This window comes from Podarcis melisellensis, assembly GCF_964234715.1.
Source record: "Podarcis melisellensis genome assembly, chromosome: 11".
Taxonomy (NCBI): Eukaryota; Metazoa; Chordata; class Lepidosauria; order Squamata; family Lacertidae; genus Podarcis; species Podarcis melisellensis.
Window position 1 is genome coordinate 15,342,252 of NC_138543.1, and position 26,043 is coordinate 15,368,294.

The window sequence follows — 26,043 nt, forward strand, 5'->3', positions numbered from 1 at the left end:
CACGTTTCTCCCTTTCGTCCTGAGTTCGAATGTCTTCAAAGCTCATGACACACCTTTGGTCAAGGCTGTTCTCCAATTGGAGCACTCACAGGCCAGTGTTTCCCAGTTGTCGGTGTTTATACTACATTTTGTACAAAGCATAAGACCAGGGGTCAGCAAACTTTTTCAGCAGGGGGCCAGTCCACTGTCTCTCAGATCTTGGGGGGGGGCAGACTGTATTTGGGGAGGATGAACAAATTCTTATGGCCCACAAATAACCCCGAGATGCATTTTAAATAAAAGCACACATTCTATTCATGTAAAAACACCAGGCAGGCCCCACAAATAACCCAGAGATGCATTTTAAATAAAAGGACATATTCTACTCATGTAAAAACACGCAGATTCCCAGACTGTCCATGGGCTGAATTTAGAAGGCGATTGGGCAGGATCCAGCCTTCGTTTGCCTACCCGTGCATAATACTAATGGCTGTTCACAGCAGTAGTAACTTCTTTCCTGTTTTTAATACCCCAGAGGGAAATAAATTCTTGGGTAACATACAGCTAAAGATACATTTGGAGGTGGAAATTATTATTGAACATGCGGTTGGGGGCAGGGCAGAGGAAGGAGTTGCTTTGCCCACTCCCACATGTTTAATCGGGTTTTTTTTAAAAAAAATCAGATCGGGTGGTGAGAGGAGCAAGGATGTGTTGGGTCCAATCCTCCTGCTTTCTCAACACATTCCCAGCACAGACCCTGCAGAAGCTGCCTGTTTCTTTCCCTGCTCCCTGTCCACCCTGGGTCTCTCCAGGTGGGCTTCCTCAACCCAATCTGGGCCAAGCCTGGACTGAACCCAATTTAGGGATATGGGCTTCAATCAGATCGGACACACAGCTCTAGGAAATGGCAGTCTTGCATACCCTCCGAGTGTCGTCCCTTTTCAGGGATGGTCCTGGATTCACAGAAGCTGTTCCAGTTTCTTATTTGACCCCAGAATGTCTCGCTTTTCCTTGTTTAGTCGTTTAGTCATGTCTGACTCTTTGTGACCCCATGGATCAGAGCACGCCAGGCATTCCTGTCTTCTGTCTCCCACAGTTTGGTCAAACTGATGCTGGTAGCTTCGAGAACACTGTCCAACCATCTCGTCCTCTGTCGTCCCCTTCTCCTTGTGCCCTCAACCTTTCCCAACATCAGGGTCTTTTCCAGGGAGTCTTCTCTCTTGTGAGGTGGCCAAAGTATTGGAGTCTCAGCTTCAGGATCTGTCCTTCCAGTGAGCACTCAGGGCTGATTTCCTTCAGAATGGATAGGTTTGATCTTCTTGCAGTCCATGGGACTCTCAAGAGTCTCCTCCAGCACCACAATTCAAAAGCATCAATTCTTTGGCGACCAGCCTTCTTTATGTTCCAGCTCTCACTTCCATACATCACTGCTGGGAAATCCATAGTTTTAACTATACGGACCTTTGTTGGCAAGGTGATGTCTCTGCTTTTTAAGAGGCTGTCTAGGTTTGTCATTGCTTTTCTCCCAAAAAGCAAGCATCTTTTAATTTCGTGACTGCTGTCACCATCTGCAGTGATCATGGAGCCTAAGAAAGTAAAATCTCTCACTGCCTCCATTTCTTCCCCTTTTATTTGCCAGGAGGTGATGGGCCCAGTGGCCATGATCTTTGTTTTATGCCCCTATTTTCATCAGAGAATGGTTGGAGGGTATGGTAGGGTGTTCCTATTTTCATCGGAGAAATGTTGGAGGGTATGGAGCTATGCAACCATGTAGACGTTTTTAAATGCTTAATGGCATTTATATATATATGTTGGAAGCTGCCCAGAGCGACTGGGGCAACCCAGTCGGATGGACAGGTTAAAAACAATAAAATGATGATGATGGAATATGATGTTCCTATTTTCATCCGAGAAATGTTTGAGGGTATGGTCTTGTTTGCAGAAAGTTTGGTTAACAGGCCTTTGGGAGGGGAGGTTATTTCTGCATGCAGAGGAAGGAGGTGTATTGCGTCTAAAAAGCATTGCTGAAGAAATGCTCCAAGCTCAACATGCATCCAAAACTGCAGTTTGCTTGTCTTTGGCCTTCTGGTTCTCACTATTGCAGCTTTATCTAAGCTTGAATGAATGCCTAGCAACTAGGTGAAGTCCCAGGACCTCTTTGTCACCATCAGTTTTTACAGTTCCTGTGGGCAATTCTGAACATCCTACAGTATCTGTAATTCTGATTAGGGATAGCCAATCATTCTGATAGAAGAATGGTACAGTTGTACCTCGAGTTAAGTACTTAATTTGTTCTGGAGGTCTGTTCTTAACCTGAAACTGTTCTTAACCTGAAGCACCACTTTAGCTAATGGGGCCTCTTGCTGCTGCCACGCTGCCAGAGCACAATTTCTCTTCTCATCCTGAAGCAAAGTTCTTAACCTGAAGCACTATTTCTGGGTTAGTGGAGTCTGTAACCTGAAGCGTATGTAACCTGAAGCATATGTAACCCGAGGTACCACTGTATTTTTGCAGCTAAAAAGGTAAAGGGACCCCTGACCATTAGGTCCAGTCGTGACCGACTCTGGGGTTGCGGCACTCATCTCGATTTATTGGCCGAGGGAGCCGGCGTACAGCTTCCGGGTCAGGTGGCCAGCAGAAATAAGCCACTTCTGGCGAACCAGAGCAGCGCACAGAAACGTCGTTTACCTTCCCGCCGGAGCGGTACCTATTTATCTACTTGCACATTTACGTGCTTTCAAACTGCTAGGTTGGCAGGAGCAGGGACCGAGCAACGGGAGCTCACCCTGTCGCGGGAATTCAAACCGCCAACCTTCTGATCGGCAAGTCCTAGGCACTGTGGTTTAACCCACAGCGCCACCCACGTCCCTATGTTGTTGGTTTTTTGCAGCTACATGTAAGCAAATTAGGCAGATGTGTGCGGGGGGCATGTTTTGATTCTCAAAATTCCTTGGGGTGGCTTCTTAGCACTATAACTCCCATCATCCATTTGACGGTTTGCCATCCTGGCTGGGACCAATGGGAGTCGTCATCCGAAAAATCTGGAGGGCACTAGGTTAGGGAAGGCAAATTCTACCTCTTGGCTTTGCAGTGTCCTCAGGGAAGAACAGCACTTTGGTTTGCTAGATAGCTTTTGCAGCCATTCCAGTGGGAAGAGCCCTTTCAAATGCGGCCTTCAGCAAATATTCTTGGCGTGGATTCCAACGTTGCAGATAAGCTTTTTTAGAAGAGCGGTATTTATGAGGCGCTAATGAAACAAAGACAAGTTTAGAGATACTGTAAACAAGTTGATGATCCTTAATTTCTGGTTTAATTATCAGAGGCTATTGAGTAGATTATAAACTGCAGTTGCTGCTAGTTGATCATTGTTCCCTGAGGAGCATTGTTTGAGTAGTTGTAAAATATGTCCTAGAGCTGCGACCGTATTAGGCGTTGCAAGGAGCTGCTTGCCACTTCGTGCAGCTGCTGTTTGCGTCTTTCTGCTGTTGCTCAATTGCCATTGAGCACATAACAGCAGTGAATCCAGAGTGTTGAATTCCACGGACGATCAATAATTCACCGGCCAGCACTGTATTTGCTTTCTGACAGGATGACCTTGAAGGAAATATTCTCTTCCCCTGGCATCTTTTAGAGGTTGGTCAACGAAACAGACACTCCACCGTATGCAACACAGTGCAAGAGGTGGTTTTGCACCCAGGAAAACTCTTGCAAGAGATTGCTTACCAGCTCAGTTACCTGCTAACACAGGCTTCCTCAATCTCGGCCCTCCAGATGTTTTTGGCCTACAACTCCCATGGTCCCTAGCTAGCAGGACCAATGGTCAGGGATGATGGGAATTGTAGTCTCAAAAACATCTGGAGGACCGAGATTGAGGAAGCCTGTGCCAACATTTTGTACATGCTAATGCCATGATTTATAGCACTGGGGAACATTTTTTTTTTTTTCATTTTCTGTTGCATGAGATTTTTCAACTGTTCTTATATGTTCTTTCAATGCTGATTTCAAATCTAAAATATGCAAATATGACATATCGGCAAAAGTCGGAAATTGAAAGATAACTATAGCATGTACACGAAAATCGATTTCAGATTTGAAATCAGCATTGAAAGTACATATAAGAACAGTTGAAAAATCTCATGCAAAAGAAAATGAAAAAAAAAATGTTCCCCAGTATACTGGGTATACCAAGGGAATACATTTCTTTGCATACCTCCAACTGTACATGGATATACACGTCATTTTAAATGCTATACATGTCATGTTCAGTGCTATATGTCACTTACGTTTATACTCATATTGTACTACTTTGGGTATGTGTTTAATAAAATATTGAATTCTTGCATTGTGAAAAACAAAGATTATGGTGAAAAGCGAAAAACATGAATCTATCCAAATAGTGTTCATGCACCATGGCATGTTATCAATGTGGTCTAGGGATGGGACAAATCTGTCTTCTCTCCTAATTTTTCCACCTTTAACATTCAGTTTACCGCATTTTCACATCCGTTTCTGAGTTTTAAAAAAATCCAAACACCACAAAATTTGTCAATAATTTAGTGTGCATTTCTCCTAATATACACATTTTGCAAGCATTTATCCCTAATAATGTTTTCCTCCCCTCTATTATTTCCATTGAGACACACATTCACACACACACACTTTCCCCTAACACAGAAATCTCCTTAGTTCCCATTTTTGGTTGGAGAACTGCTTTGCAAAATTCAGAGACACATTTCGGAGGAAAGTTCCATTTTGCTTTGCACGTTTCAGAAAGCGTGAATTTAATTCCCATTAAAATGCAAACCACACTGTCTTTCTTCCCCATCCCTAGTGTAGTCAGTAGGAGGCTGGTCCTCCATCACTGTTACAGACCAGCAGGTCCTGCTTTCTTCCTCCATGAAATTATAATTGTGCTAAGGATATTTCCCCAGAATATATATATATATTTATATTCCAGGTAGGCTGCAAATTATTCCCCTCCCCCCAATATTGCTGCCATATCCTTATTTGTGAACACTGAACGAAGCTATTGTTTTCATTTCCCTCTGATGCAGGGAGCCCAGGACTAATTATTATTATTTAATTATTATTAATTTTTTACAATCCTTTCTGCAGGTAGCAGCCATGTGCTTCAGTTTTAACCAAATCATTGGGCTGAATACATTTGTGGCTAGGAAGTCAATTTACATTGTCTCGATGCTGCAGCTGGTATGAAATTGCTGATCTAGAATGCACCGGCAAATTTAATTCTATTTAATTTGGGCTTAGTTGGTGCCATGGGTATCTTTCATACCGTGGATGTTAAGTTAGCATTGCTAGAAAGGCAGCATTATAGCCAAGACTGGTTACTGAGGTTATGAATAGGCCACTTATCTGAGCCTGTACATTGTTGTATCTTATATTTGTGGGTTTGGCGGGTGTCACCGCTTACATTTTCGGAGTGAGCATGTGCATTTGAAAGAAAGGAAGAATATAACTTGCTAAATAACTGTCTTCTCCATTAAAATACGACATATCCTCCAGCGAAAATAGGGACATCCTATTCCATACCCTGGGACTCAGGTGGCGCTGTGGTCTAAACCACTGAGCCTCTTGGGCTTGCTGATCAGAAGGTTGGGGGTTCAAATCCCCGCAACGGGGTGAGCTCCCATTGCTCGGTCCCAGCTCCTGCCCACCTAGCAGTTCAAAAGCACGCCCAAAAAGTGCAAGTAGAAAAATAGGTACCACTCTGGCAGGAAGGTAAATGGTGTCTCTGTGCGCTGCTCTGGTTTACCAGAAGCGGCTTAGGCATGCTGGCCACATGACCCGGAAAAACTGTGGTCAAACGCCGGCTCCCTTGGCCTGTAAAGCGAGATGAGCGCCGCAATCCCAGAGTCGTCCGTGACTGGACTTAATTGTCAGGGGTCCTTTACCTTTATGCTTTATTCCATACCCTTCAACATTTCTCCAAAGAAAAGAGAGATGTCCACTCCAACATGTTTCTGATGAAAATAGGGACGTCCCAAGAAAAATGGGACATTCCGGGATCAAATCAGAAACCGGGACGGCTTCTGTAAATCCAGGGCCGTCCCTGGAAAATAGGGACACTTGGAGGGTCTGCAATAAATTTGTTACTCCTTAAGGTGCTACGAGAATCTCCCTCCTCCGCCTTCAAAATACATCTATCTAACACATCTATCACTCTAGAATAAAATAGGCAGTAGCTGCAACAATATTGTGCTGTTCCCCATTCATTCCTTTGCACAAGGTGTTAACGGACAGCTCCCAGGTCATTCCACTAACGTTTGAATGAGGATAGAATTTTTTTTGGGGGGGTTAATATCCATAGATTAGATGAAAAATCAAGCTTAGAGGATGAGGATACAGCAGTCCTGCAATGTGCTAATAGTTTCTTCTGTTATTCTTTTGTAGCCTTTAGGTGTCACTGTTGGTCAGTGGGAAACATATACTTGATCCGTAGGAGGAGGAATGTTAGTTTTCTCGGTTCTCTCTTTTTCTTCTCATGAGGTCACAATGGATCAGCCTCTGCATTCATTAAGGCAGATGTGTGAAATGCAAGCCTCTACTTTTATGAGCTCTTGTACGTTCCAGCACAGCTGGGGACATTGGTTTGTGTTTTTTTTTAGTTGATAATTACATCTACTTCAGTCAGCTTAAGTCTCAGTTGATTAATATCATTCTGCACATACCCGCAGCTCCAACAAGTAAGATGAAAATTGCTTTTTTAGGTTTAACTGCAATCTAGCAGCCGTTTTCCGCCATGAACCACACACCATATTGTTTTGGCAAATATACACAGGTGTGTTTGCTTACTCCCATGTAACAGGCAATCTGCCAGATTGTGCTGGTGCTAATGTTATTGCTGTTTGTTCAGCAAAAGTCACCAGGCCTGTCTCAGTTCTGTTTCTGAGTTCTTTTAGAACACCAATTAATCCGACACCTTTCTTTTTTCTTCTTTTTAAAAGCCAGACACGTTTGCTTGACTGAGGTTAGAAAAACGAACAAATACATTGAGGTAGGTGAGAATGCAAGCTGTGCCCCAAGGGCTTTGCTTCCTTGCAATCTTTTGCCTAGTTTCCTGCTTAGAAACGAATGACTGGGTTGGTGAACTGGGCAAGCATGTATTGTGCCTGCCTTTGCTGTTGAAGAATTGATACGTTTCTGCAATGTGGTGCTTTTCCGTACTGCTGGGACAAATGATCAAACCACTCCGGCAGTCTCTGTGGAGCTACTGACAGCGAGTAGGAATATCGGAGAATTCCGATGGAAATGGGAGCAGACTTTGTGTACTAAGTCCAGAACGGAAACCAACCCAGTGAATACAATTGGTATTTGCTGTTTTCAGCCTGCAAACAGTGTGTAATTGATGACTCCCCACTACCCCATTTGCATGGCATGGTCTAAACCACTGAGCCTCTTGAGCTTGCTAATTGGAAGGTCGCCGGTTTGAATCCATGCAATGGGGTGAGCTCCCGTTGCTCTGTCCCAGCTCCTGCCAACCTAGCAGCTCGAAAGCACACCAGTGCAAGTAGATCAAAAGGTACCGCTGCCGCAGGAAGGTAAACGGTATTTCTGTGTGCTCTGGCTTCCATCATGGTGTCCTGTTGTCATGCTGGCCATATGACCCGGAAAGCTGTCTGTGGACAAATGCCGGCTCCCTCGGCCTGAAAGCAAGATGAGCGCTGCCACTCCATCGTCGCCTTTGACTGGACTTAACCATTCAGGGGTCCTTCACCTTTGCCTACCTTTGCATCAAAATAAATGTTGTGGAATAATGTAACAGCTATGTAAAATTCCCCCACCGTGGGCAGCGAGACAAACGGCATAGTTTTTTGTTAGAAGCCGAATCGCAGCATAAGAGAGACAGCGCTGCACGCAACGAACATTGGTGAGAATGGAAATTGGTGCCTTCTTACATCCCTGGCGGGGAACATCTCATGGTTGGGGAGCACGGGTAAAGTTGTTCAATGTGTGTCTGTAGGTTAGGTCCAAGTGCGAGGTGGAGCTAGTGGGTTACCGTATTTTTCGCTCTATAAGACGCACCAGACCACAAGACCACCTAGTTTTTGGAGGAGGAAAACAATAAAAAAATATTCTGAATCCCAGAAGCCAGAACAGCAAGAGGGATTGCTACGCAGTGAAAGCAGCAATCCCTCTTGCTGTTCTGGCTTCTGGGATAGCTGCGCAGCCTGCATTCGCTCCATAAGACACACACACATTTCCCCTTACTTTTTAGGAGGGAAAAAGTGAGTCTTATAGAGCAAAAAATACGGTATATAAGGGGTGCAGGGGTCATGTTTTGTTTGCCCTCTTGCCCTGGGCAAGAAGACTCACCCGAATCAGTTTGATCAGGTTTCCTTCTCTGCTGAGGTCTGTAATTTAAATGTCACTCTGCTCCATATCCATGTATTGTGCACTGCCTCTTTTTATTACCTGTTCTGGTTGCAGATGAATCTTAAAACATGGCGGCATAAAGATTTATAATGAATTGAAAAAAATGTTGAAATATACATTTATAAAGAAACCAGAGGCCTTTCTTCTTGGAATAACAGGTTTGGAACTGCCCAAGAAAGATGTTAAATTATTTTTGTATGCCACAACTGCTGCCCGTATTTTGTTAGCTAAAAAGTGGAAAACCCAAGAATTACCAACAATAGAAGAATGGCAGATGAAGATGATGGATTTTTCGGAGCTAGCCGACCTAACCGGAAAAGTCCGCGACCAGAAGGAGGAGGAGTATCAGGAAGAGTGGAATAAATTTAATGATTATTTAGTTAAATTTGATAAGTTTAACTGAAAATAGCTTGCAGATACTTAATGGGCTTAGGATTTTATTTATGTTAAGTGATGAATTAATATGTTTAATTCCATAAGGTGAAGATCTAAGGATATTAATGTTTAAGTTAAATTTCATAAAAATTGGGATTTGGAAAACCGTTAAAAAGATATGCAATGAAATTCAACCAAGGGGAAGCGAGGAAGTCACTTAAAAAAGTTAATAACTGTAATTTTCAATAAGCCTATGATTTATGTTTGTTTGTCTTGTGTGTTTGTTTGTTTATAATATTGTGAAAACTAATAAAATTTTTGGAAAAACAACAACATGGCAGCATAAACCAAAAACTGCCACTTCTTCTTAATTGGCTTTCCGAGGAAGCGAGGCAAGAGATGTCTCCTTTACCACTGTAACTAGCTCCAAAACCCACGGCATGGTAGAGCTCTGCAATATGGAAAAAGCAGCAAGGACAGACCTCTCCGCCCCCTAGTTTTCGGCTTGCAGTGTGCATTCCGCATTCGAACTTCCTGAAATGGTGGACCAAAAGCAAATTGAAGGATTACTCAAGGATTTACTGACTGTATTTGTACAGGAGTGGCAGCTAGCGAGAATTCTGTATATGAACGAGCCAAACGCCCTCCTTAGGCTTGCTGAGGCAAATCGAAGCTTTCAGACTGCTTTCCAAACATAAAGGTAACTCTTGATTAAAAGCTTGCATCTTTACAGCAAGAAACAGCATCAAATAGAGAGAGAGAAAGTATAAGGTACAAATATTAAGTGGCTTATCTGTTGTCAGCACAATCCTATGCCTGATAGCAGAAATTCCACAGAATTGCTGCCTGCCCCTCGGTTGCACAGATTCAAAGTCCTAGACTTTAATAAATATAACAACCATATTTATGGCACTCAGCTGATAAATATAGGGGAACATAAGTAGCCAGAAAGAGGAAATGTAAAACATTATTGAAGGACTTAATTTCCCTAAATAATTACAGTCGTACCTTGGTTGTCGAATGCCTTGCGACTCGAACGTTTTAGCTCCTGAATGCCACAAACCTGTGAGTGTTCCAGTTTCTGAATGTTCTTTGGAACCCAAACATCCTACGCAGCTTCCAATTGGCCGCAGGAGCTTCCTGTAGCCAATCAAAAGTCACTCCTTGGTTTCCAAACGTTTTGGAAGTCGAACGGACTTCCAGAATGGATTCCGTTCAGCTTCCGAGGTATGACTGTACTAGGTAAAGTGAAGGTAAAGGGACCCCTGACCATTAGGTCCAGTCGTGACCAACTCTGGGGTTGTGGCGCTCATCTCACTTTACTGGTCGAGGGAGCCGGCGTACAGCTTCCGGGTCATGTAGCCAGCAGGACTAAGCCGCTTCTGGCAAACCAGAGCAGCACACTGAAACGCCGTTTACCTTCCCGCCAGAGCGGTACCTATTTATCTACTTGCACTTTGATGTGCTTTTGAACTGCTAGGTTGGCAGGAGCTGGGACCAAGCAACGGGAGCTCACCCCGTCATGGGGATTCGAACCGCCGACCTTCTGATTGGCAAGTCCTAGGCTCTGTGGTTTAACCCACAGCGCCACCCATGTCCCACTGTACTAGGCAAAACCCCTCAAATAGAGCCTTCCCAGGATGATGTTACTTCTGTGTCAAGACATATTTAAATATCTGCTCATTTTATGTCACTTTTGCCTCAGTGGTTGTATAATATATTTTTATGACATATTATCTCAAGACAGCAGTGTTTGAAGGCAACGTTCAAAGTTTCCAAGCAGACTGATTTCAGCCGGTCCGAAGCGGTACATCTGTTTTTATGCCTTTCGTAATATGTAGCTAGGTAAGTGCATAAGGAAAAGTCCTGCTGAATCAGGCAAATGGCTCATCTTGTCCAGCATCATGGTCCCACAGTGGCCAAGCAGACGCCTCTTTTGATAAACTCATAAGCAGGATCCGATCCCCCATACACTTCCTTTTCTTGTGGCTTCCAGAAACTGGCATTCAGAAGCATCAAAGGGATGGACACCAAAAGTGTCTTTGTCTTTGCTGACTTGACCATGAAAGGGTCAAGTTGCCAAGGGTTTTATTGTGTTGTTATGGGGACACGGGAGGCGCTGTGGGTTAAACCACAGTGCCTAGGACTTGCTGGTCAGCGGTTCGAATCCCCGAGACGGGGAGAGCTCCCGTTGCTCAGTCCCTGCTCCTGCCAACCTAGCAGTTTGAAAGCACCTCAAAGTGCAAGTAGATAAATAGGTACCGCTCTGGCGGGAAGGTAAACGGCGTTTCCGTGCGCTGCTCTGGTTCACCAGAAGTGGCTTTGTCATGCTGGCCACATGACCCGGAAGCTGTACGCCAGCTCCCTCGGCCAATAAAGCGAGATGAGCGCCGCAACCCCAGAGTCGGTCATGACTGGACCTAATGGTCAGGGGTCCCTTTACCTTTACCTTTACTTATGCATTCTAGTATCAACGAGTAATAAACACAAACAATCAACCAGAGTGCAAACTCTTCCCTTCTCTATATTTTCCCTTACCTTTCCCGCCCCGACCTGGCCACAGTGATCCATGCAATGGTCACCTCCAGGCTTGACTACTGTAAATTGCTCTATGTGGAGCTGCCCTTGAAACTCCAGCGGGTGCAGAATGCTGCAGCGAGGCTCCTCACGGGGTCTTTGCCATGGGAGCATATTCACCCAGTGCTTTTCCAGCTGCACTGGCTCCCAGTTTAGTATCGGGTCAGGTTTAAGGTGCTGGTTTTGACCTTTAAAGTCTTTTGTGGCTTAGGGCCCTCGTATTTACGGGACTGTCTCTCCTGGTATGCCCTGCAGAGGACCTTAAGGTCCACGAATAATCATAGTTTAGAGGTCCCGGGCCCTAAGGAAGTCAGATTATCCTCCACCAGAGCCAGGGCCTTCTCAGTGATGGCTCCGATCTGGTGGAATGCTCTGTCCCATGAGACCAGGGCCCTGCAGGATTTAACTTCCTTCCTCAGGGCCTGTAAGACAGAGCTATTCCACCTGGCTTTCAATTTGAACTTAGCCTGATCTTTTATTCCCCTTCCTTCCTTCCCTCCCCCTCCTCTTTTTATGAAGATTACCAGCTCTGGGATCCCAGCTAATTCTCCCCTGATCTCCTTGCTGGCCCAAATAGGACTAATTTAGCCAGCTGGCCCTGGTGATCATCTAATGTTTATTGGATGGATTTTCTCCCTAAATTGATTTTTGAATTCTGAATTTACTGTTATTCACGTCTTATACTGTATTTTATGCTGTTTTTTGTTGCATTAAGTGTTTTAAATTTGTTGTTAGCTGCCCTGAGCCCGGTTTTCTGAACCGGGAAGTGTGGGGTATAAATAAAAAAATATTATTTATTATTATTATTATTATCCATTGTGCCACATTGGTATTCAGTTTCTTTATTTTGACGCACAGATGAATCTTGGAAAAATTAAGTTATGAAATAATTCACCTCCTTTATAGCATACCAATCTGTCTTTCGTACTATTACAACATTGTGGCCTGAGACATTATGCTGGCGAGGCAAGGGTTATGTCTAATTCTACACATTTATTTCAGGCTAACGATCGGCATAGGTTGCAGCCTCCAGTTCTTTCGCTTTTATATTGGAAAGACCCATTTTCTACATATCTGTGACTACCACAAAGGAGAGAGTTAATTTTTAATTTTTCACTTGGCAGCACATTCAAATTATTGCCTTCCAATCTCCTGCTAAGCACTGGCAAGATGCCTTCTCAATGGAAAATTACCTCATCAAATCCTATTATTTAAGAGTACAGGAACTGGCAATTGCCTTAACATTCTTGACCTGCATCTGTTCTATCTATCTTGTCAAAGCTCAACACAGTTGTTTAGGGAGAGCGGATTTAGTCCCCTGCTGAAATAAACTTGCTTAAGCGAGGTAGCATTTTGCTCCTTGCTTATCCTACTTTTCTATTAAAAAACAATCAAGCCTGGTAATATAAATAATAAACCCATGCAACCAGCTTAAGGGGGGGAAAAGGAGTTATAAACAGAACAGCCTAGCAGACAAATGTTGTATAATGATAGCAGTAGTACCCTAAAAACACTGATCGGAAAATAAAAATTGTTGGTGCCCACGAAAAAGCAAACAGAGAATGAAGTGTGGGGTGGACCATTCTGGGGAGAGCATCATGCTAAATGGTAGTAGTAGTAGTAGTAATAATAGTAATAATAGTAATAATAATAATAATAATAATAATAATAATAATAATAATAATAATATATTTATACCCCGCCCATCTGGCTTGGTTTCCCCAGCCACTCTGGGTGGCTTCCAACAATAGATTACAAATACATTAAAACATCAGTCATTAAAAACTTCCCTAAATGGAAAGAGAGCTGTCCGCTGTCAGGATTGTCCATCTATTTTATTTATTTTTATTTTATTTATTAGATTTATATCCAGTTCCTCTCGGAAGCAATAAGAAATAGAAGCCCACATGCTCCGGATAAAACATAGTGACCACCTTTGAAAGCTTTCTCTGTACCGTAATTCTCTTTTTGAATTCTGCTTTTGAAAATGCTTTTGTGGGTCTTTGGACACCGATATAAAGAATGCATGTATATACATCAAAAGATCTCAGGGTAGTCCACAAGATAAAAATACAATAAAAAAGCACAAGGAAGGAGTTAAAACAGAAACAGCAAAACAATAACCTTCAGATTAAACATCAGGAAAAGACTTTCTGACAGTCAGAGCTGTTTGACAGTGGAACCGTCTCCCTCGGGAGGTTGTGGACTCTCCTCCCTCAGAGGTTTTTAAGCAGAGTTTGGGTGGCCATCTGGCATGGATGCTTGAGCTGAGATTCCTGCATTGTAGGGGGTTGGACTAAATGACCGTTGGGTCCCTTCCAACTCTATGACTCCCCTCCCACAAAGACCTTTTTTAAACTGAGAAACAGGCCAATTTTATTACAAAGCTTTTTCTTCAAAGAAAAGAAAAGAAAAAGTTTTTTTTAAAAAAACCCCCCCACAATATTATCATTATTATTATTATTAATTTTTTATTTATACCCCAGCCACTCTAGGCAGCTCCCAATAGAATATTAAAAACACGATAAAATATCAAACATTAAAAACTTTCCTAAACCTACACAGCATCTTAAAAAGCAGAGACATCACCCTACCAACAAAGGTCTGTATAGTGAAAGCTATGGTTTTCCCAGTAGTGAAGTGAGAGCTGTACCATAAAGAAGGCTGATCGCCGAAGAATTGATGCTTTTGAATTATGGTGCTGGAGGAGACTCTTGAGAGTCCCATGGACTGCCAGAAGACCAAACCGATCCATTCTGAAGGAAATCAGCCCTGAGTGCTCACTGGAAGGACAGATCGTGAAGCTGAGGCTCCAATACTTTGGTCACCTCATGAGAAGAGAAGACTCCCTGGAAAAGACCCTGATGTTGGGAAAGATTGAGGGCACAAGGAGAAGGAGATGACAGAGGACGAGATGGTTGAGTGTTGGCGAAGCTACCAGCATCTTAAAAAGTAGAGACATCACCTAGCCAACAAAGGTCCATATAGTTAAAACTATGGTTTTCCCAGCAGTGAGGTATGGAAGTGAGAGCTGGACCATAAAGAAGGCTGGTCGCCAAAGAATTGATGCTTTTGAATCATGGTGCTGGAGGAGACTCTTGAGAGTCCCATGGACTGCAAGAAGATCAAACCTATCCATTCTTAAGGAAATCAGCTCTGAGTGCTCACTGGAAGGACAGATTGTGAAGCTGAGGCTCCAATACTTTGGCCACCTCATGAGAGAGAAGACTCCCTGGAAAAGACAATGATGTTGGGAAAGATTGAGGGCACAAGGAGAAGGGGACGACAGAGGACGAGATGGTTGGACAGTGTTCTCGAAGCTACCAGCATCAGTTTGACCAAACTGCGGGAGGCAGTGGAAGATAGGAGTGCCTGGCGTGCTCTGGTCCATGGGGTCACAAAGAGTCGGACACGACTAAATGACTAAACAGCAACAACAAACATAGATAGATAACTAGATACAGTGGTACCTCGGGTTACAGACGCTTCAGGTTACAGACTCCACTAACCCAGAAATAGTACCTCGGGTTAAGAACTTTGCTTCAGGATGGGAACAGAAATTGCCCAGCAGCAGCGGGAGGCCCCATTAGCTAAAGTGGTACCTCAGGTTAAGAACAGTTTCAGGTTAAGAACGGACCTCCAGAACGAATTAAGTTCTTAACCCGAGGTACCACTGTAGAGCTTTCCTGCCCCTTCCCCAAAAGACACAAATAAAGTGTAACAGAACCTATTAATAAATCACATTATAAAGAGAACAAAATGCAGCAAACCACAAGATTGCAATGTTTGGTATTAAATTTAAAACATACGGAAGTCAAGGTGGGGTGGAAGGAAGCAGTGGTGATGGCCAGTCACGGAAGTGGGTACAATTCTTGTTTGTGTAAAAAGTAGTTTATTTTTTGTCTATGTGTTTCTATGTTACTTTTTTCACTTCTGGTATTTATAATTAATAATAATAATAATAATAATAATAATAATAATAATAATAAAAGACACAAATACAAGGATCAGATCACATCGAAAATATGAGATTACGCTTCTGACCATTTCTCCCTCAGTTGCCTGCCTGTTGTGATGTACCTGAAAGATCATCTCGCGCCAATTAATCATTGTGCTCTTCAGGTACCATTTATCAGGTCTACTCTGTACAATATAGGAATCAGGGCAGCCTTTCAGCAGAGCTCTTTCCCGGTCTGCATCTCTATTGCAATTGCTTTTAGTTGCTGCACAGCTTTCTCCTGGGCATAGTCGACCAATTGGTGCCAAAGAAGGATAGAACTTTCTTTATGTACACTACAGCAGCAGCAAGAATACTCATCGCAAAGCATTGGAAGACACAAGACCTACCCACTCTGGAAGAATGGCAGATGCAAGTAATGGACTACATGGAAATGGCGGAAATGACTGGCAGAATAAGAGACCAGGGAGAAGAGTTGGTGGAAGAAGATTGGAGGAAATTTAAAATTTATCTACAGAAACATTGTAAAATTTTTGAATGTTGATGACATTGAAATGAACTGAAGGGGTTCTAGCAACAAGGTTAAAAATAAGATTGGATTGATAATAGATAAATTAATTGGATATGAATTTGCTGAATTAATTTTTAAAAGGGATACAAAAAAGGGAGATGTGAGGAAGTCAGGAAAATAAGTGAATCAAAGAGGAGAAATCAAAAAGAGGGATTTTTGTGTTTTCTTTTTAGTGTGTTTTTTCTGTTTTTTTCTACTTTTTCTATAAGCTAAATGTTTGTATTTTTTGTATTTTGTAACTTTATATTTTTGTGTATGTGTTTTTTCTTTTTTCTGTTTGTTGTTATTCCTAAAATTTAATAAAATATTATTATTTTAAAAAAATAGTTGCTGCACAGCTATCGAAGGTCAGCATCAGACATTTCTGAAGCATCTTGTGACCTGTAATATCGCTCCAAGTCATGGCTGATGCAACTCACTTCCATCTAGGTCATGGGTAGGCAAACTAAGGCCAGGGGCCGGATCCGGCCCAGTCACCTTCTAAATCCGGCCCGTGGATGGTTCGGGAATCAGCGTGTTTTTTACATGAGTAGAATGTGTCCTTTTATTTAAAATGAATCTCTGGGTTATTTGTGGGGCCTGCCTGGTGTTTTTACATGAGTAGAATGTGCTTTTATTTAAAATGCATCTCTGGGTTATTTGTGGGGCATAGGAATTCGTTCATTTTATTTTTCAAAATATAGTCCGGCCCCCCACAAGGTCTGAGGAACAGTGGACCGGCCCCCTGCTGAAAAAGTTTGCTGACTTCCGATCTAGGTCCTACCCAATCAGTCCATGTTTACCTCGAGCTGAGCAACTGATGTCAACACCTGTTACCTCCTAGTGCCAGTACGTAAGCAGTAAAAATATGTGATACCAATTAATTATTTCTGTGGGTGCGGCAACAGGGTATAATTTTAAAGCTTGACAGCCAAACCCAATATTGGAATCTGAGTTTCGATATGAGCGTTGTCATATTACAAATGCCAGAAGAGAGACTGGGGTCAAAATACTTGATGACAACCAAGTTTTGAAACACCTCAGTTTCCAAGTTGTGCTGCCCAGTTTGTGGAAGTGAGTGCCATATGGAGCACCAACAATGGGGTACTTTTGCAAATAGCCATAGATATTTCAGTTTACTCCAGCATTTTCAGACTGTTGATACTGATTTTTGTTGTTCTGGCTGCTGCTGGGATGATGTGACTGTTTGGATGTTTTAACTCGTTATTTATTGATTTTAATGGTTTTGTGCATACTGTGAACTGCTTTGAGATTTTTAAGCAAATAATAATATAGATCTACATAAAAACAACAACAAATGCCAGAAAAAGCAGATCTTACTGGTCGTGAACGGTAAGAAAAAGCACAGCAGAATCCCGTCGTAGGTAGTTGATAGAGAATATGGTGGCGCAGATTAAGCAATGTTTTCATTTTGGAAGGGTTCAAGGAGAGTAACAAACCCAGCACAACTACCACCAGTCACATGTATTTAGTGCGGTGGCTGCAAGTAATCTACCAGGGGCATCCACTTCCAGCTACAAAGGTGGTCCACAGTAAACTGTATCAACAAAACCTCATTCTTTTGAGACCGCCTTCTAAGATAGGGGCCAGAAAAATAATAATATCCTGGTTTATGAAATGTATTGTGAGGTGGGCTTCAGACGGCCTGCTCTGTTTGCAGTGGCATAGCGTGGGGGGTGCAGGGGGGGGGCCGGCCGCACCGGGCGCAACATCTGGGGGTTAGGGGTAGGGGGCGCAAATCCACGGGTTAGGGGGCGCAAATCCACGGGTTAGGGGGTGCAAATTACTTGCCTTGCCCCGGGTGCTGACAACCCACGCTACACCACTGTCTGTTTGCAGAAGAGAACATGGGTAGGGTTCTATTGTCTTTGTCGGTTTCCAACACAGTGGGTTGCTGCTGCTTACCAAGACAGAGAAGGGCCAGGCATTGGGAGCTCAGTAAAATCCATCATGGCAGGAGCATCAGGCTACCATCGCTGCCATACTCCACAGCTCCCTCTCTGTGCCCTGCTGCTTCTCTCTGGTGAGCAGCAGGGATCTGCTATCTTGGGAAGCAGAGGAGTGCCATCTGCACTGCCTCACTGGCCACATTTGGTCTAAAGGCCAAACTACCCAGTGGCGTAGCGTGGGGGGTGCAGGGGGGGCCGGCCGCACCGGGCGCAACATCTGGGGGTTAGGGTTAGGGTGCGCAAATCCACGGGTTAGGGGGCGCAAATCCACGGGTTAGGGGGCGCAAATTACTTGCCTTGCCCCGGGTGCTGACAACCTACGCTACGCCACTGAAACTACCTAGGATTCTAGAATTGTAGAGTTGGAAAGGACCCCCGGGGTCAGCTCGGTAGTGGCACCCACCCTGTGGAACGCCCTTCCGTCAGATGTCAAGGAGATAAATATCTACAACTTTTAGAAGACCTCTGAAGGCAGCCCTGTATAGGGAAGTTTTCCTTTTAAATGTTTAAAGTCTTATTTTTTTAAAAAAAATAATCTTTATTAATTTAAATCACACACATATACAAAGAATTTACAATCTCATACTACAAAAAGAAAATTAAAGAACAAACGATTAAGAAAAAAATACAGAAAAAAGAAAGAAAAAGCAGATTTATGTGCATAAAAAGTAATCACCCTAATTAATACTTAAATAAAAAAGACTTCTGACAAAGTGAGTCTTCCAATCATTCTCATTGTACTGTTTATACTGTCGCCCCCCCCAGTTTTATATTCTTTAATATTGTTCCAGTCTACTCCACAAACGGTATTTGTTGTGTTTACAAGTATCACTCAAGTTCTGCTAATATGGTGTGGTTGGTACAATATGATCTTATATAATCCTTAAATATTCTCCATTCTCCAAATATTTTCTGGTTCAATACTCCTCTAACTCTTCCTATCAGTTTTGCTAGTTGTAAATATTATAACATAATGCCTTATGTTTTTATTGATGATAGAAGCCACCCACAATCGCTGGGCAACCCAGTCAGATGGACAGGGTACAAATAATTATCATTATTATTTAGTCCAACCCCTGCAAGAATCTCCGCTAAAGCATCCATGACAGATGGCCACCCAACCTCTGCTTAAAAACCTCCGAGGAAGGAGAGTCCATCACCTCCCAAGAGACCGTTCCACTGTTGGAACAGCTCTTTCTGTTGGGAAGTTCTTCCTGATGTTTAGTTGGAATTTCTTTTCTTGTAACTTGAAGCCATTGGTTGGAGTCCTACCCTCCAGAGCAGGAGAAAACAAGCTTGTTCCCTCTACCATGTGACAGCCCTTAAGATATTTGAAGGCTTTCCTATCTCTTCTCAGTCTCTTCTCCAGGCTCAAGACACCCAGCTCTTTCAACTGTTCCTCATCAGGCTTAGTTTCCAGACCCTTGATCATCCTGGTTGCCCTCCTCTGCACACATTCCAGCTTGTCAACATCCTTCTTAAATTGTGGTGCCCAAAACTGGACACAGTATTCCAGGTGTGGGATTCTCTGAGTGGAATTGTCAATGCCCTTTATACAAGGAAATTGAGAGATACAGAGTTGTGTTTAAATAGGGTGGTAGCTTTTTTAAACCAAAGAAGTCTACACCTTGAAGTGTATTTTGTCTGCTTCTGCTGGGGCTCATGCAGTTTGTTTAAAGTGCAACACACCTGCAAGCTTAAATACATAACGATTAAGTCAGTGTCCAGATCTTGCCATTACACAATATCCTTACCTTTGCTGGAATGTTGCCATGTAGGACAAAGGCCACTTTCTACACCCAGTCCTGGTTTGCTCAACAGCAGCAAAATGACATCTTGGAAATCCACAATGTGACTTGCATGTGACTTGCATCAGTATGGTAAAACCCAGTCAGGTGCAAGGCATCTTGGGTTTCAAGGATGGGAAGGCAATAGCATGAAAAGAAACATGGCTCCCAGGCGAACTCTGTTCCACCTGCAGCCTTTGTGTGACTCAACCTATTTTTAAAAAATTAAGACTTAAAAATTATGTGCCAAGAAGAGCCAAATTCTACAGCTCTGCATAGCTGTCCCCCCCCCCATTAAGCTGATTTACATATCTTTTGCATTACTCATTCTGTCTTTGATGGCCATGGAAGGGGAAACTAACGGGACTATTGAGTCAGCAGGCATCGGAAATCCTGTTTAAACTTTGTAATCCAAAACTCTTGTTATTTTACCAGGTGGTGCCAGCACTCTCTCAAGCCTGTCCTGGCAAGGTTTGAAAAAGAGAGAGAGCAGGGATCTTTAGAAGTCTGAATTTTGCTCCCAATGCCACATTCCACACCTTTGCTGCAATTGCACAGAATCCCAGTGTGCTCACAGCTACTTGTGAGCAGAAATCCTAGAATCAGAAGGAACCACGAGAGTCATTTAGTCCAACCCCCTGAAATGCAGTAATCTTTTGCCCAAAGTGGGGTTCAAACCCACAATCCTGAGATTAAAAGTCTCATGCTCTATTGACTGAGCTATCCCAGTAGTCCAATAACAGTATTTGCAATATTTGTCTTCGGAAACCATTTCTCTAAAACTGTGGCTACATAAAATTGCCTGGCATCCACAGATGACTTTTATTTGCAAGTAGAGTATTACCCAAGGCCTCTATTACACTTCATATCTCCGTATGACCCAACGCTACAAAATCAAAGAATGGGGTGGGTGGGGTTGACCAACTCCCTGCTCCATACAGGAAATCCAGAGCTCAAGCATAGCCAGAGGATGTTTCTTCATCCTCTACTCAACACTTTGCAGTGAGGGAGATCTCATCACTTCCCTAGGTAACTGGACCCATTGATGAACTGCTCTTATCGTGAAGAAGTTTCTCCTAAGCTTCAGCAGAAATCCATCCTCCCGTAACTGAAGCCTCTTAGATCTAGTCCTGTCCTTGGGGCAGAAGACAGCAAGTCTTTGCCCTCTTCTATATGACAGTCCTTTAGGTATTTGGAGAGTGCTGCTAACATATTCCCACTCTCCTCTTCAAGCTAAGCCTTCTCTATGTCTCCAATGTTTTCCATAGTGCTGACCACCCTCAGAGCACGCCTCTGAACCCCTATTTGTCAATATCCTTCTTAAAGTACAGCAGCCTGAACTGGACACAGTACTTCAAATGGCATGAGCAGAATTAAGTAGAACTGCTACACCCCTTCCCTGGAAACTATGGTTCTCTTAAAGCAGGTTTTGATCTCATTGGCCTTTTTTTTTTTTGGCAGCCATTATCACCCTTCTATCTCATGTTCAGATTGTGATCAGCTAACCACGTGCAGAATTAGCTTCCAGGTTAGACACACTTGAATACATACTCGCACACACACTGCAGTTTTAGAAAGTTTATTTTAAAAATGAATAAGTTACATTTCACAGAAATGATAAGGTAGTTTCTCTACTATGTAAAGAAAACACTGTATTTTATAGATCCGAGTTATTTTAAATAATATTAATATGAACCAACTCATCTGGCTAAAACTAATGAATTACCAGGTTTTTCACTGGTAAGGCACTGTGAAGACAGTAGTATGCGGCAGAATATGGGCTATGGATATTCTAGTGGCAAAAAGTGTTGCTGTGTTGCTATTTGTCCCTCAGTTTCTCAAAAAATTGTTTCCTATGTAAAAGAACCTTCCATTTTTCAGTCCTATTCTTAGGGTACTTGAAAATTTCTGTAGAATTTCAGTCAATACAGGGTTTTGAGCTAATTTTAAGGATGGTGCATGTGGAATTTTTTTTCATTCCCAGGGAACATTTCTTCAGCACTCTGCAGCCTCCCTGGCTGCCTGCACTTATTGATGAAAAAGTCCCATGTGAGGACTTACCTCATGGGCTTTAATTGAAGTGCAGGCACCCAGGAAGGCTGCAGAAGTGCAAACTAGTGTTGAGATGGTTTGTGGACTGAAAGACACTTGCAAACACCTCAAAAGTAAGGTAAGCACATCCGAAGCCTGTACCCTTCTCCCAAAAGTATTTCATCAAAATTTCTTTCATCCATTTGGAAATGTCCTAATGCAATTCCTTTTCATATTGATCGGAAATGGTTGGAATAAATGCAGGAGAAATTGCCAACACAGCACTAAAAATAATGGTTCCATCGTAGATCAAAATACCATGGAGTTACCATTAATAATAATAATAATTGAATTTATACACCATCACATAATCTTTGAGAATTTGTAATCACTAGCTAGCCATTCTTCCAACAGAGTGAATGAAAGCAACACAATTGAATGACAGATTGCAATCCTCAAACCTAGTAACACATGTACCTAGAGTCAATATGATTTAATTTTTTTTAAAAAAAACCCTTCCTTTGGAGTACTTCAAGTGCATTTTCAAAAATAAATATGGTAATTAGGTGTCAGATATCCTGATACAGAAATTAAGTACATGAAAGCAATTATTAATTTAGGTATCTGCAGACCAGGTAAATGGGCTAAACTCTGCTGGTATATTTCTGCTCCAGTAAAATTTATGGGTTAGGCCCAGACCAAGTTTAACACACCCATCCATCATCATCTGGACCAACCCTATGCAACTAGGGTTGTCAGCTTTTCATTTAGCCTTGCTAATGAGCCTTCAAGAACATTCTGACTTGTGGGGTGGCCCATTAGCAATGGACGCTCTTCCAGAAAAACTTTACTCATTGCTACATTTCTTTGACAGCAGAATGGCATGCAGAATAGGGCCATTTGGCAAGTCTGTACGGAATGTGTCATCTCCTACTAGTGAAGAACATGAGCAAAGTGGGAACGGTGTTTTGCTCAGCACCTCGCAGAATGAAGCCCATTGGGTCCTGCTGCTTAACACGTTGGTCACGTGCCCAATTTCTGTTTCGGCAAAAAAAGAAAAGTGAAACAAGCTGGGCAATACATGCATGTGAAAGACACATAACTTTCCAGACATGATTGTACAGCAAATGTTACATCCGCACCAAGCATTACTCTTAGTCACACAATATTAAGTCTGAAAGTCACACAAAGAAAGTAGAATTACTGTGGATTTAAGTAATATAAGCACCAAGATCAGTCTTCCCAGTTATTCACAATGTTATAGGTAATAGAAAGGCATCATCCTCTGAATAGAGACACTTTATTGCACAGATTCAAACTTCCACGGTCAAGTGGAGAGTGAAGTTTTTGGAGTCAGTTGAAGGACATAACACCCTGGCCAGCAGAGTCTGATGTCACATTTAGAGTTGCTTATCAGGAAGGAAACGAAGTACGAATGAAGGTAGCTGGCAATTCATTCACCATCTTCAAGTAGCTTTTGTAAATTGCTTTGAATCTTTAATAAGGAAAGAAAAATACAAGAGAAAGGATTTGAATAAAACTTGCAGCCACTTGTACAACAGATGAACAGCCCAGTGTCATACGCTTTGCTTAACTGGAGTATGCTCTCTGAAGTCAAGGAACTCAATCCAGTTAAATCCAAGCAGCCCGTAAATTAAATTCTATAAACTCTGTAGCAATGGTTTGCACAAACAGTTCTTATCCATCCTCAGGGATGCTTTTAAATGGAGAATCACTGGGGAAAGTATCCTGAGGTCAACTAGCATGCTTTGAGTGCCTCTTCCCCAAGGTCTATGAAGATTCTGTTCGTCTTTGTGTGATGAGTATTTGTTGATGGGCAACAGAAATACCTTAGCAGGTTTCTGTTGTCTGTTTCATGAGTGAAGAATCTGTGGCCTTTTGAGATGCTGCAACTCACCACTAGTCCTGCTGGCTTGGGCTGATGGAAGCGGAATCAGCAACATCTCAAGGGCCACAGCCTCCCTATCTCTGGTCTATTGCCTCTATACTAGCGAACACATTGCAGAAAAGCAACAGAAAATAGACAATGTGTTCTGTGGTTTCTGAACCACGTCATCATGTAACTTTTTGAATTTTGGATGTGGAACTATTCTTGGGGAAGTACAATATCGAATAGAAAAGTACTCAGGGGAAAACCTCTCGGTCTGAATTAACTTGATTGTAACAGAGATTTGTACATTGCAGTGTGAAGGGGCCTCCACACTTAGTTTTAGGCCCCCTTGGTAGAGGTTAGCAAGTTCATCTGTTTCGACTGTTAGCAAATGAACCTAAATGGGTACCATCTGCAGGGAGCAGGAAACTAGACAAGCAAATCTCCTGATAACAAATGGCAGAAATAAAGCCCCTGTCCATTGGAAGTACAACATTGTTTGGGAAACAGAGTGACTGATTAAGGCTTTTCTTTTAAGTAGAAAGGCAGGCTTTGCAGTTTGTCATATAAATATGAAGGGCTCGTTTGCACATTGCAAAAGGGCTTAACGTGTGTGTGTGTTCTGTTCCAGCTGTCCACAAGGGCAAATTTTCTGTCCTCCGTAGAAGCCTCAGTGCCATGGTAACGATTAGAAGCTCTGTGGAAGTCTTATGTTGCGTTTTGCTAATGCAAAATCATTCCCACAAAGAGCCCTTTTATAGTGAGCCGTAAGAAATTATGAAAATTATTTGTAAATAAAACTCACGAGAGCTTTGGGAGCTAGGGCAGGTGTGTGACAGGTAAGGATGCAGCTGCAAAGGAAGAATCTAGCCATCTTAAAGTGCACCTGAGATTGTTCCTTGTCAAGCAGGGCTTGTATCTGCCGTCATTTAAGTTGGCACCAATGCAATCCCCACTGGGATTAGTGCCACTCGGAGCTGCTATGTGGAGCCAATTCTGGAAAAAAGTGAGACTTGCAAGCCCTGATTCCTTTGCACAATTCAGTTTCATATTTCCTTTGACCACCATGGTTTGAAATCAAGACATATAAGCAAAGGAAAATGCTTTGCCTGTCATAGTGAGATCAGGCGACTGACAGGTCGGCAGCCCTACCACCTGTCAAAGTAGCCTGTGGATCCAGTTCCCCTAACCTTCAGATAAGAATTTCCCCCACTACTTTGCCAAATGGGCCGGCACAAAAGAAGTGCTAAGAGTTTGGGAATGGTTGTTAAGAACCATGCCACCATTATAAACATTAATTTCACTTTCCATGCTCATACATGCCAGCAGCTGTTTCTTAGGACACGAATAGGGAACTTTTTGCCCACCAGATGTTGTTGGACAACAACTCCCGTAATCTCTGATTGTTAGCCATGCTGCCTGGGGCTGATGGAAGTTGGAGTCCAACATCACAGGTTCCCCATCCTTCTTCTAGGACTTGGAAGGTCTGGCTACCTTGGGAAACTTTATTAAAAACCAACAATTCTTAGTTACACAGTTCTCTATTAGTCACCTTTTCCAGTTTGATAAGATTAGCTGTTAGCTCCTCAGAGAGACCAACAATGTTAAGAGGCAGTTGAGATCCTAGGCCTTCTTTTATTGGATATCTGAAATGGAGAGTAAATGTGGGGAAAGGGAAGCAGAAGACAATTTAAAAATGCACAAAGGAGATGCCTGGAGTTTTGTGAGATAGTGAGGTAAGCAACTAGAATGAGAATGTACAGAAATATAGCACTGAATTAAATTTTACAGTTTTACCTCATGTCAGTTAAAGATCAAAACACCAAAAATAATGTGCACTATGCACATGCAATCGTATACATGTCTATTCAGAAAAAGTCCTATTAAATGCAATGGGAATTACTCTCATGTAAGTGCAGATTTAAAATGACTGCTTGAATAAGAGAATGAAAGCCTAACTCCAGGGGAGAAATTATGGGATAGATGATGTTAAAGCTAGGTCTAGCAGGATGACTATAGTATTAAAAATGGAAAGATAAAGAAGATTCCAACAACAAAATCATTCTTACACGTGGGGATGTGAATCCACATAGGAAGCCATGGTGCCAAGCTGCTCTTCCAGAATGTAGATTTTATATCTCATGTAGAAAGTCGAGAAAATGAGTACACAAACACTGTAGGAGAGGTGGATTGAGGACAAAAAACACACACTTGATCACCACACACCAAACTGCTGTTACATTCATTTAGCCATGTAACATTATTAGGAATTTAACAGTTAAATTTCCACCCTATTAAGCTGATGTGCCTCAATTCCAGACAGCAAAGCTCAATTGTGCAAAAAGATTTTCAGACTGACATTGCAGGTATTTTTTCTCAAGTGTTTTCCATTTGGTAATATAAACTCATCCAGATCTTCACCCTTTACAAGAGTGGCGGCTAATGTGGGGTCCTTCAGAATATAATGTTGGACTAGAACTCCCATCAGCTCTAGCGAGCCCAGCCAATGGTCAAGAATGATGGGAGTTGTA

General features: G+C 42.6%; 1 protein-coding gene across 4 annotated transcripts in view; it reads right to left on the minus strand.

The window, feature by feature from the left end:
* Positions 1 to 21,153: 21,153 nt before the first annotated feature.
* The window catches only part of GRAMD2B (GRAM domain containing 2B), a 55,729-nt gene continuing 50,839 nt past the window's right edge, over positions 21,154 to 26,043 (minus strand). For all 4 annotated transcript variants that reach the window (XM_081930692.1, XM_081930690.1, XM_081930693.1 and 1 more), the window contains 3 exons: positions 25,582 to 25,686; positions 25,065 to 25,158; positions 21,154 to 23,116 (listed from right to left, as the gene is read on the minus strand). In XM_081930692.1, the coding sequence (XP_081786818.1) occupies positions 23,075 to 23,116; positions 25,065 to 25,158; positions 25,582 to 25,686 (241 nt within the window). In that variant the 3' untranslated portion in view covers positions 21,154 to 23,074. The remainder of the gene's footprint in view (positions 23,117 to 25,064; positions 25,159 to 25,581; positions 25,687 to 26,043) is intronic.